The sequence below is a fragment of the Anabrus simplex genome, chromosome 1, assembly GCF_040414725.1.
Source record: "Anabrus simplex isolate iqAnaSimp1 chromosome 1, ASM4041472v1, whole genome shotgun sequence".
In the NCBI taxonomy this organism is placed as follows: Eukaryota; Metazoa; Arthropoda; class Insecta; order Orthoptera; family Tettigoniidae; genus Anabrus; species Anabrus simplex.
This window is the reverse complement of record NC_090265.1, coordinates 1,747,018,147-1,747,030,466: the sequence shown is the minus strand read 5'-3', so window position 1 is coordinate 1,747,030,466 and position 12,320 is coordinate 1,747,018,147. Positions and strand designations below refer to the sequence as shown.

Sequence of the window (12,320 nt, the reverse complement as noted above, 5' to 3'; positions counted from 1 at the left end):
ACTCTTAATTATTAGCTCATTTCATTTTCTAGAGTTCGGACTCCTGGTGGTAGACTTGTGTATCAGTACTTGAAAAAGCCCAAGAGGATTCCCAAATGTGGACAGTGCAAAGATAAACTGAGGGGCATCGTACCAGCTCGCCCCATGGAAAGGTCACGCATGTGCAGGCGTAAGAAGACTGTTCGAAGGGCATATGGTGGTGTACTTTGCCACAAATGTGTAAAGGAAAGGTAAGATTTCTGATTTCTATTGAATTCAGATATAAAATAATTACACACTGAAAATAAGATATGGACGTCTTGTAGTTGTGGAGAGCCTGATTTTTTTGCGTGTTAAATGTTCCTGTATTGTATCCTTGATATTCTAAATGGTGTAGGTTGTGAAACATTATGTGGAATTGGTTGAAGCTCTTCATGATGGCATGTCTGGACAGGTTCTTCATGGTTACTGAGTATTGGATTCGTTCCCAGTCACTCATGGATTGAAACAAGGCTGTGTGCTTGCTCCTACACTCTTTGCATTCTACATGTGTTCCATGCTGCATGAATCATCTGCAAACCACTTAGGCATGAAGATTGAATTTAAAACGACTTAAAACTGCATACCAAACTCATGGTGTACAAAGCTGTTGTCATTTCAATCAATCAATACTGATCTGCATTTAGGGCAGTCGCCCACGTGGCAGATTCCCTATCACGTTGCTGTATGGCTGTGAAACTTGGACGCTCTATTGCCGTGATATCAAAAAAATTCAGCACTTCCAACAGAAATTGAGATACATCTCTTGAATATTAAGTGGGAGGACTATGTGACAAACACGGCAGTTCTCGACAAAACGCAGCTAAATAGCATTGAGGCAACAATCATCGCTCATCAACTGAGATGGTTAGGCCATGTTCACTGCATGGGTGATACCAGGCTTCCCTGCCAAATTCTTTATGGTGAACTTTGCTCCAGCAGTAGACCTCATGTAGCTCTTCTTAAGCGTTTTAAGGACCAGCTGAAACACATTAATACAACTGGTATAAATATACAGACAAGGGAAAAATGTGCTGTGGACCGTTCACTGTGGCAGGAAACTACATCCACCGCTGTCAACTTGTTTGAATGAGAACGCCGCAAACATCAAGAGGCCAAGCGAAAAGTGAGAAAACTCCTTCAATTACAACCCCGCACTCTTGCATCCATTCAGTGTGATTGTGTGGGCGTATGTTTTATGCCAGGATTGGTCTGTTTAGTCATCGTAAACACATCCATAAACTGAGTTGAACTGATCATTGTATGCAGGAAGAAGTTATATTACTCAGATCGAGTTACAGCTGCTACCAATGACAAGGTTGTGTGAGCTACTCTCATAATCAATTTATATATAAAATAAGAGTTTTGTCTGTACATTGTTCAGAATTTGAAAAGAATGGTATTTCTGTATCGATCATGTCCACAGTAACAAGGAAATGCATTTTCTACTTTTCCGTAATTTATGTATGTACGCGCGTCGCGAGAAAACGGCTGAAGATAATTTAATGAAAATCGGTATGTAAAGTCGGGTGATGAACCACTACAATCTAGGCTATACATTATTTTATTCACGCTGAGTAAAATGGTAGTTTAGGGGAAGGCCTGAAATCTAATTCTCAAATATTTGTTATTAGTGGTCGTATCTTAATGGAAATCGGCAAACAATGACGAGAAATAAGTCTCTACAATATAGGCTATACATAATTGTATTCACGCTGAAAAAAATGGTAGTTTATGTTATCAATGATCGTATCGATAAATACCACATAACTAGCATAACTTTAGTTATGCCGTTAGTAGTAGTAATGTAAGAAGTTATTAAATTTCCGATCACTTATGTCTCGCACATTGTTACCGTACTGCATATAATCAGAGATATTCATGAATTTGGATTTTTGTTACTAAGTCCATATCAACGCTGTGTCACGAGAAAACGGGTAAACAGAATTTAGTGAAAGTCGGTATGCAAGTGTGAGAATAAGGAACTACAAGTCATACGATATGAATAATTTTGTAAGACGCCCTAATATCACAGAGTCAAAAGAAAGCTAATATGAAGGCCTGCAGTATAGAAAGCTCATAAACTTTATCAACAATAACATTGCATTGGCCATTGTTTGTTGTGATGTGCTTTTTGTCTTCTGTTTTCACTCATCTCCAATAGATAGGATTGCTGCAGTGTACCGAGGTTTTTTAATTTGCTTTACGTCGCACCGACACAGGTAGGTCTTATGGCGGCGATGGAATAGGAAAGGAATAGGGGTGTGAAGGAAGTGGCCTTGGCTTTAATTAAGGTACAGCCTGGTGTGAAAATGGGAAACCACAGAATACCATTTTCAGGGATGCTGGCAGTGGGGTTCGAATCCACTATCTCCCGGATGCAAGTTCACAGCTGCGCACCCCCTAACCACACGGCCAACTCGCCTTGTCGTACCGGTGTAACAGACTGCCTGTATATTGGCGGGAAGTAGCTGGGGAGTTAGATAACTTTCTTCTTTAGCATGCCATTCTTCTGTTTCATACATTTTCTGATATTACTGGTACGTAACACACTGGTTCATCATAGCATTCGAGCTATTCAACCCCTACTCTGAGGCACTGATTGGAATGAGTAGTGTGAATATTTAACGGAATAATGACAGGGGAGTGTTCACGGCAGTCTGCGACCTGGTTGTTCCCGCTCTGGAACTTTGGACTGTTAGATCGGCACCGTAGTACTGTTCGTTGAAAGTGAGAAAGTGTGGGGTTTTTCATTTATCGAGTATTTTATATGATAACATTGCTTTCAATCGCTACATTCCTACTGACCTTTTTTTGTATTGACCTATGTTGAATTCAGTTAGGAAAACCACGAAGTCAGTCTTTCTGAGAATCCTGTAGCGAAGCACGGGTGCATCAGCTAGTTTCAACATACGGAAGGATTTTTACTGTGTTCAAAAAAATGGATAAAATTATTTTTCTCGATTTGTACAGAAAAAAATTATGTTTTTGAAATGTTGTAAAAGGAATGGTATGAAAGATGATCAGGCATTTTGTTTTATATCACATGCATACAACAGCTGTCAAATGTAAATTAATATAAAGGCATAGAGTAATTAAATGGCACGTATAACATAAATCGGGCTGTTAAACTTGAAACCTTACTGCTAATGATTTGCATTGGTAACTCTATAAAATCCTAAATCACTTGGTCAAATGCTCAATAGCTGCAGTCGCTTACGTGCAGCCAGTATCCAGTGTTTGGCTGATAGTAGGTTCGAACCCCACTGTTGGCAGCCCTGAAGATGGTTTTCCATGGGTTCCCATTTTCACACCAGGCAAATGCTGGGGTGTACCTCACTTGAGGCCGCGGCCGCTTCCTTCCCAGTCCTAGCCCTTTCGTGTCCCATCGTCGCCATAAGACCCATCTGTGTCGGTGCGACGTAAAGCCAATAGCAAAAAAAAAAACCCCCCGCTTGGCAATTCAGTTCTTGTGTTTTTAAATATATATACTAGCTGATCTACCCGTGCTTTGCTTCGGGATTCTCAGAAAGACTGACTTTGTGGTTTTCCTAACTGAAATCAACATAGGTCATTACAAAAACGTAGGTAGGAATGTAGCGATTGAAAGCAATGCTATCATATAAAATATTCGATCAAATGGGCAGCCGCATGTTTTATCACTTTTAACGAACAGCCAATCTAATAGTCCAAAGTTCCAGAGCTGGGATGACCAGGCCGCAGATTGCCATGAAGACTCATCTACCATTATTCCGCTAAATATGCACACTGTTCATTCCAATCAGTGCCTCAGAGTAGGGATTGAATAGCCCGAATGCTATGATGATCCAGTGTGTTACGAACCAGTAGTATCAGAAAATTTATAAACCAGGGGAATGGCATGCTAAAGAAGGAAGTTATCTAACTCCCCAGCTACTTCCCATCAATATTCAGGCAGGCTGTTACACTCTGTACGACTGGGCGTGTTGACCGTGTGGTTAGCGGTGTGCAGCTGTGAGCTTGCATGTGAGAGATAGTGGATTCGAACCCCACTGTCGGCAGCGCTGAAGATGGTATTCCGTGGTTTCCCACTTTCACACCAGTCAAACTAATTAAGGCCTAAGGCACTCCTAGCCCTTTCCTTTCCCATCGTCGCCATAAAACCTATCTATGTCGGTGCGACGTAAATCAAATAAAAATACTCTGTACGCAGCAGTAATCCTATCTCCCGGAGATGAGGGACAACAGAAGACACAAAGCACATCACGACAAACAATGGTCAATGTAACATTATTGTTGATCAATGTTATGAGCTTTCTATATTGTAGGCCTACACATTTAGTTTTCTTTCGACTCTGTGATTTGTAAAATATTTTATGTAAAATATTTTCTTATTCTCCGACTATACATACCGATTTTCATTAAATACTGTTAACCCATTTTCTCGTTACTCGGCGCTGATATGGACTTAGTAACAAAAATCCAAATTCATGAATATCTCTGATCATAGCCAGTACGGTAACAATGTATAAGACATGAATAATAGGAAATTCAATACTATATAACCTTAGAAATATTTGAGAATTACATTTTAGGCCTTCTCCTAAACTACCATTTCACTCAGCGTGAATAAAATAATTTACAGCCTAGACTATAGCGACTTATTTCCTGACGTTGCATTCTGATTTTCATCAAGATAGGACTACTAATGACAACAATATTTGAGAATTAATTTTTAGGCCTTCCCCTAAACTACCATTTTTCTCAGCGTGAATACAATTATTGATAACCTAGATTGTAGCAATTTATTCCCCAACTTTGCATACCCATTTTCTTTAAAATACGACCACTAATAACATAGTTGTTAATTCAATTTTAGGCCTTCCCCTAAACTACCATTCCACTCAGCGTGAGTAAAATGATTTATAGCCTAGATTGTAGAGGCTCATCCCCCGACTTCACATACCGATTTTCATTAGACCACTAATAACATAAATAGTTGAGAATCCAATTTTAGGCCTTCCCCTAAACTACCATTTCACTCAGCGTGAGTAAAATTATTCATAGCCTAGATTGTAGAGGCTCATCCCCCGACTTCACATACCGATTTTCATTAAATTCTCTTCAACCGTTTTCTCGTGATGCGTGTGCATACAGACAGACAGAAATTACGGAAAAGTAAAAAGTGCATTTTCTTGTTGCTATGGACATGACCGATACAGAAATACCATTATCTTCAAATTCGGAGCAATGTACAGACAAAACTCTTATTATATATATATAGATTATTGCTGTCCCCACTCCCTTCACAGCAGAAAAGTAACCATCTTTTTTTCCATTTCATGTTCATCACAGGTGAATCACCAAGAATTTTCCATACCTAGGAATTGGTGTGCAATAAAATTGTATGCATGGCACACACACTTGTAACTTAAGTTGTGACACCATGATTTCTCAGTAAACACTATTGACACTTGCTCTATAGGACATATAGTGCAACATTCATTGTTTTATATCTTTGGCAATACAGGTAAACCCTGTTGTACGCAGATTTGTTATCCACAATTTTGCATATACGCGATTTTGGTTTTAAGTCTAGTGCTGTCATCTGTTTAAAGTACCGTAAAATGGGGTAACTTCGGCCACTTTTTTGTAATATTCCCTCTAATTTTCTGAAAAATATAATATAAATTCAGCCATGTTCTTCATTTTTAAATATGAACATAATTCTAATTGTTATTCAGTAATGAAAAAACTCAAGAAACAGTTTTCTTCGATGTAGTGTTACTTCGGCCACTGTGACTGTTTTTAAAAAACCTGCAAAACGCCCAGTATCGACAATCACAAACAAATTAAAACGATTTATGGTGAGACAGATGTACAGTGATCAGTTTTTCTTTTTCCCCAAAGAAGAAACTATTTTATTTAGCCTAAGCGTTCAAGCATTGTATGATATTACAAATTACATGTTACATTGCATAAATATTTGTAATGGTACAAAAGATAATAAATAAAAAGGTACGGAAATCATAAAGCCCAATTCTGTGGCGAGAAAAGGCGGTCGGAAAAGAAGCAATCTTGCAGATTGTCCTCTTAATACACTGTCTTCTCAATTAGAAAATATCTGGGCCGTCAATCAAGTTCTTAAATGTGTGTCATTCATGTCAACTGATATCCGTCTCATTGCAAATGGAAACTGTCTTTCCCCTCCCTGTCAGGATAAATTTCCCCGTTTGTTATTGTGCCTTTATTAATCTCTTCTAAAGCGTTCTTGAAGTAAGCAGGATTGTAATTACAATATCCGCGGCTGCGTAATGTTTTCCTGTACGTTCTTGGCATGGCCGAAGTTACCCCAGATGGGGACAACTTGTATCACAAAACTATTCCCTGAAAAACCTATTTGAACAAAGTGCATCAAATTGTGTTGATCAGTTACCAGACGAACTTACATTTTGACCGCATAAACCACTGGAATAGAGAATCGAATGCTGGGGCTAGAGAACAGTTTTTCTGCTGTTACCAGAGAAGACAATAGTCGGAGCTGCGAGAAAAATCGACTGACTCAACAATGAGCCCGCCAATGTTATTTGGACTACCGAATGTTGATGAGCATCCTATTGTATGTGCATTTTAGTTGTTGCAAGTGGTTTATCTTTTCCATTGTAGGAGGTAGGAGAAGATAAATGTTGCTATTCGTCAGTGGCCAAAGTTACTCCACTTTACGGTACGTGGAAGCTGTAGTGCCCTAAGGCGGGTGCAGACATGCGTGCCAAACTTTGTAACGTACACTACGTCGCGCGCCAAGGTTAACGGAGCAAGCACATCTGTACACGCGTCATCTGTCATGTCTGTCGAGGTGTTAATGGTCAGTTCCGGTCGGTACAGCTGTAAAGTTGCACTTGACAGGTTTCGTATTTAGGACACCAGGTAAAAGGAAAGAAAGTGTGCCTGTCCAAAGAAAGAAGCATGTACCCAAGTCGTATTTGTTAGAAACAAAGTTAGAAGTTTTGGATTGCTATGAGAAAGATGAGCATATTGCTGACATTCGGCGTGCTTTGGGACTTAGTGAATCCACTGTGAGAACTTTTCGTGACAGTGCGGAATCAGTTCGAAAAACTGCTCAATCTTCTACTAACTTATATGTGACTAGAGTGACCAAATCTCGCTCAGAAGCGATGGAAAGAATAGATTGGATTGAGTAATGCATGCCTCTCTGGAGCTGCTATTCAAACTAAAGCCAAAAGCTTGTATGCAGAGTTCAGTTTTTTATTATGTCTAAATGTATAAACTTTGCATTAGAGTGCATTTCAGAAACATAATGGGTTTTTTTTTTGGTTAAAAAAATACCAAAAATATCTGCTAATTTCAACTTAATATATGAGTAAACTGAAACCTAACCCTATATTTTACATATAAAATTACTCGATTTACGCAAATTCGGTATGCACGGCGATTCGCAGAACGTAACTATCGCATATAACAAGGTCTGCCTGTATTTGTTAATGAATAAATCTAATGTAAAGAACCCTTGTAAGTAAATTGATTTAGAGTTCTTTGCTCATACAGTTTGTATTTTTGGCATCAAATATTGCTCGTTAATGTGGAGGTCATTTTGGTAAATCTTTACGAAGCTTTCACCAGCATAGCTACTGCCGTATGTTATTCATTTGTCACTAGGGACTTGCTTAATTCCTTGGAACTGCTACCAACTGAGCAGAGAGGCGTTGTGGGGGCACACTATTTTATTTGTTGCTATGTCAGTAAATAAATTATTGGTTGCTATAGGTAGAGGATCAAACCAGCCTTCGGGCTGAATACCCAACATACATGTTAATAATTAATTTATTCCTTTCTATGCTAATCAATAATTCATTGCTTAGATATGAGTGTTCAAGTGTGCGAAGGTTGTTGTTTCATTGACTTCAAAAATAACTTGGATTGACCTTATATATTGACCTTGAATTTCTAATTCTCTCAGGAAAGTTTGGTAGTTTTCAGTCGCTGGACAACAGAATTACAGACATGAAATAGGCTTTTGGACTTATGCCGTGTCAAGAAAATAAGGTGACTGGCTGTGAAAGCCTCATTAGCAACAGAATTACACTTTATTATTCCCAATACCTTGTTTTGGTATGGTAACACTCAAAACATCCTCCTATTCGAAGACTACATCGCGTTTATGGCAATATTCGATTGTCATTTTCTTCACAGCATGGCCGGTGTAGGATTTGGACTGTCTTAGCAGACCTTGCATGAACGCTACACGTGTCCTTCCTTCTTTGCGCCCACTGCAGGTATTCTGTGTGGAAAATTATCTCTACCTACTAGCCTTCCCACAGTTGATGCTAATGATTCTTCAGTAATTTCAGCCCCAACACTACTCATAAAATCATCCACTAAACGCGCACACAATTTCAAACAATTTCAAAAGGGGAAGGTTTTGTGAGCAAGCCTTACGGTACAGTATATGGGCATTCACTATGCAATATCAAACAGATGGAATAAATTTTTTCACCACTGATGACTTTCTCGTGAATGCATATTATGCCAGCAATTAGTCGGACTTAATGCCAATATTGATTTTGTCATAGTCCACTACTGCTGATAGTTTGGATTTCTCGTGGCTCCCTCTTGCTACGGGTACTTCAGTGCTGTTATCATGTGCAGTGCTCAACATATACACATCTGAAACGTCTCGCCACTTTTTTGCTTCAATGTGTTCTCTCTGCAATGAAATTTCTTCACCCTTTTTAAATTTTTTTTGCAAACTCTGACTTGGTATTCATTTCTAATTTGGCATCACTGTGCCAACTGCTTTAGTCTGATAGTCCCACAGATGATCATAAATGATGGAGGCTTGAAAATCATCTGTCCATATACACTGTGTGCCCCCGATTTTTTACTGGTTTACAGTTTGTCCACAACATTGAAGGAAGAATTGTAATCCTCTACTGTGACATGGGCCCCAAAATACACTTTCCATGTTGCACACACAACCAGTCCTCACTTCATACAGTTGAAAGATTTTGATTCCATACTTCAGTGGCTTTCCTCTCATGAACACATGAAAAAATATACGTCCCTGAAATGGACATATTGCTTTGCCGATTATCAGCGATTCATCGGGTGAGTAACAATGCAGAAAACTTGTTTTCCGGCAGTCTAGTATCGGTCGCATTTTGAACAGAGGATCGTAGCCTGCATGGTCCTTTTTTTTTCGGATTTCCGGTGGGCTTCGCATAGTCAGTTTTGGTGTTGTGCTCCAGTAGTCCCAGAGTAAAGGTTTATGAATCACACATGAATCACTATTGCAAAAAAAAATAACCAGTTCATTCAATGTCACTGGTTTCCACTGTGGATACAGTGACTTAGGTTCCAAAGGACCTTCTTGCTTCTTTAGATTTATTTGCTGTAGGACATACTGTATCTGTTACTTTCCACTCGGATAATATTCAGTACATTACTGTCAAGAAATAAACGAAAGAAATCTAAAGGTGAAGATTCTGCAGAAATATCAAGGTTATTTATTAGCTTTCAGTTCTGGTAGGGCAGAAAAAACGGGCATGTTCACAGGAGCAGTATGTTGTTCCATTGTGTTTCCGTGCTTCTCACCTCCCTTCGTATTTTTGTGAGCTGTTCTTCTGGTGATGATTCATAATCCTGAGGGGCTTCAATGTTTTCATTTTCTTCACGATTACATTCATACTATCGGATTCTGAATCTTTTACAATTTCCATAATTATCTGTTCACATATTCAGGGGCTATATGCAGTGTTCTCCCTAGAAATTGTTGTTAGGTGTGTGGCAGGAATGAGTAGCCGGGCGGGGAATACTATGTAGAAAATGAATATGATAAAATTTCGACTTATTCCCCTCAGGCCATGAACAATAATATTAGACAGGTAAACATTAACTACAAAAATGAACCATTTTAGTGTTATCGCGAAGACATAACAGAGTAGTTTGAACTTCTAGTGTTCTACTGCTCGTTCATAATCACTCGGTTGCTGGGGAGAAGCAGACGGGTTTGTTACGTCCCGCGGAATCGAGTGCTCGCGTGCGATTCCACGGTAATCCAGACACCGCTCGCGCACGACACTGCCGGTTTTCCCTGTCATCTTTCATTCCGGCAACACTCTCCACGATCATTTCATTCCAATCTGTCAGTCGTTAATCACTGCCCCAGAGGAGTGTGACAGGCTTCGGCAGCTGGCACAATTCCTATCCTCCAGAGTACCCGGGGAAAATCCTGCCCCGCCTCTGCTATGTCCAGCACAAATCTCACATGGAGTGACCGGGATTTGAACCACGGAACCCAGCAACGAGAGACAGGCACGCTGCCGCCTGAGCCACAGAGGCTACACACATTTCTTTTTGCTAGTTGCTTTACGTCGCACAGACACAGATAGGTCTTATGGCGACGATGGGACAGGAAAGGGTTAGGAGTGGGAAGGAAGCGGCCTTGGCCTTAATTAAAGTACAGCCCCAGCAATTGCCTGGTGTGAAAATGGGAAACCACGGGAAATCATCTTCAGGGCTGCCGACAATGGGGTTCGAACCTACTATCTTCCAAATACTGGAAACTGGCCGCACTTAAGCGACTGCAGCTATCGAGCTCAGTACACACATTTCAGTCATTATGTGTTCCAAATTTAAATGTAAACACTAAAACTGTTTATTTAAATAATTATATCCATTATTGTCAGCATAATTGCGCGAATTACATCGGAATTCAGCACTGAAGATGGTTTTCCTTGGTTTCCCATTTTCACACCAGGTAAATGCTGGGGCTGTACCGTAAGGCCACGGTCGCTTTCTTCCCACCCTTAGCACTTTTCTATTTCATCGTAGTCATAAGACCTATTTGTATCGGTGTGAAGTAAAGCAACTTGAAATATTATGTAACTAGCAGATATTATCTAGATTATGATAGCTGGGCGGTGTGCCCATTAGAAAGGTTCTAGGGTGAACACTGTATATGCATGCATAGGATTTCCTTGATCCATATCTCAATATACAGCATCAACTGACTACTTGAGGGATGAGTGCAGACTGTTGACTTGCTACACTTCAATTCTAATTCTGTAAAATCATATAATTTGAGCGTATCTAACTTCTGCGCGCGAGTGGTACAAGCGTCAGCAATTAGGTAAGATCTAGCTTAGTGCACGTGGCTATGAAACATTGTCCCTAGGTTGCACCATCAATCCCTATAAATTGATGACATCATCTATCGTTAGTAAAGGAAATCGACAACACGTTAATGAAAGTCAAGGTAGCATAACCTTTTTCATATATTCAGTAACTTCAAACTCAAGGTGCCATAGTAAATTAACAGAAATATTAGTCCCCATCATTCGTTATATGGTACAGATTGATTTCCTTTAGTTCACTGATTTTACCCACACAAATATATAAAATAAGCTACAAAAATATTTGCTTATGCAGTTTATATGTTAGTTAGTTTTCAAATGCATCTTTTTAAAGAAAGGTATTTTGACATATGATTCCTGTTTCAGAATTGTCCGTGCCTTCCTAATTGAAGAACAGAAGATTGTTGTAAAGGTTATGAAAGCTCAGCAAGCCTCGGCAAAATCAAAGAAACCTGAAAAGTAACCTGTATTTACAATTTTCGTTTAAATAAAATAATTAAGACCATGTAAGTTTGTGTTTCTTGTACTGTAGTGTTATGATTGTTTACTTGAGTATACAGGGACTATGAAAAGTCCCACAGACTTTAACAGGAGCCCATTAAATATCACTTCGTCAATACAGTGTAGATTGAAGAACTATATTGCAGCTTTGACAGGATACCATCCTTAATCTTGATCTCACTGTGCTCTGTAATCACTAAAAATATTCCTTTGCCTTTAATATTTCCTTCAGTTGTTTGATCAGCTTTACTGTCTTCCCATTGTTATGTCTGTTTAGCCTACCATTCATCCTGATTTCCAGAAATTGATATCCTCTTCATTTCATGTTTGACTTTACGAGCAGCACATAGATGTTACAGTGGCTGATAAATACTCATAAATGTTTAATTCATGCCTGTCATTTAATAATAATGTCATTGGCTTTATGTCCCAGTAACTACTTTTACGGTTTTCGGAGACGTCGAGGTGCCGGAATTTAGTCCCGCAGCAGTTCATTCACGTGCCAGTAAATCTACCGACATGAGGCTGACGTAGAGCACCTTCAGATACCACCAGACTGAGCCAGGATCGAATTTGCCAAGTTGGGATCGGAAGGCCAGTACCTAAACCGTCTGCCAGTGGTATTTGAAGGTGCCACCTCAGCCTCGTATCTGTAGATTACCAGCACGT

General features: G+C 39.5%; 1 protein-coding gene across 2 annotated transcripts in view; it reads left to right on the top strand.

Annotated features, from left to right (window-relative positions):
* The window catches only part of LOC136858739 (large ribosomal subunit protein eL34), a 37,927-nt gene extending 26,267 nt beyond the window's left edge, over nucleotides 1–11,660 (top strand). For both annotated transcript variants that reach the window (XM_067138495.2, XM_067138494.2), the window contains exons 3-4: nucleotides 33–230; nucleotides 11,517–11,660. In XM_067138495.2, coding sequence (XP_066994596.1) covers nucleotides 33–230; nucleotides 11,517–11,613 — 295 coding nt within the window. In that variant the 3' untranslated portion in view covers nucleotides 11,614–11,660. The remainder of the gene's footprint in view (nucleotides 1–32; nucleotides 231–11,516) is intronic.
* Nucleotides 11,661–12,320: the final 660 nt, after the last annotated feature.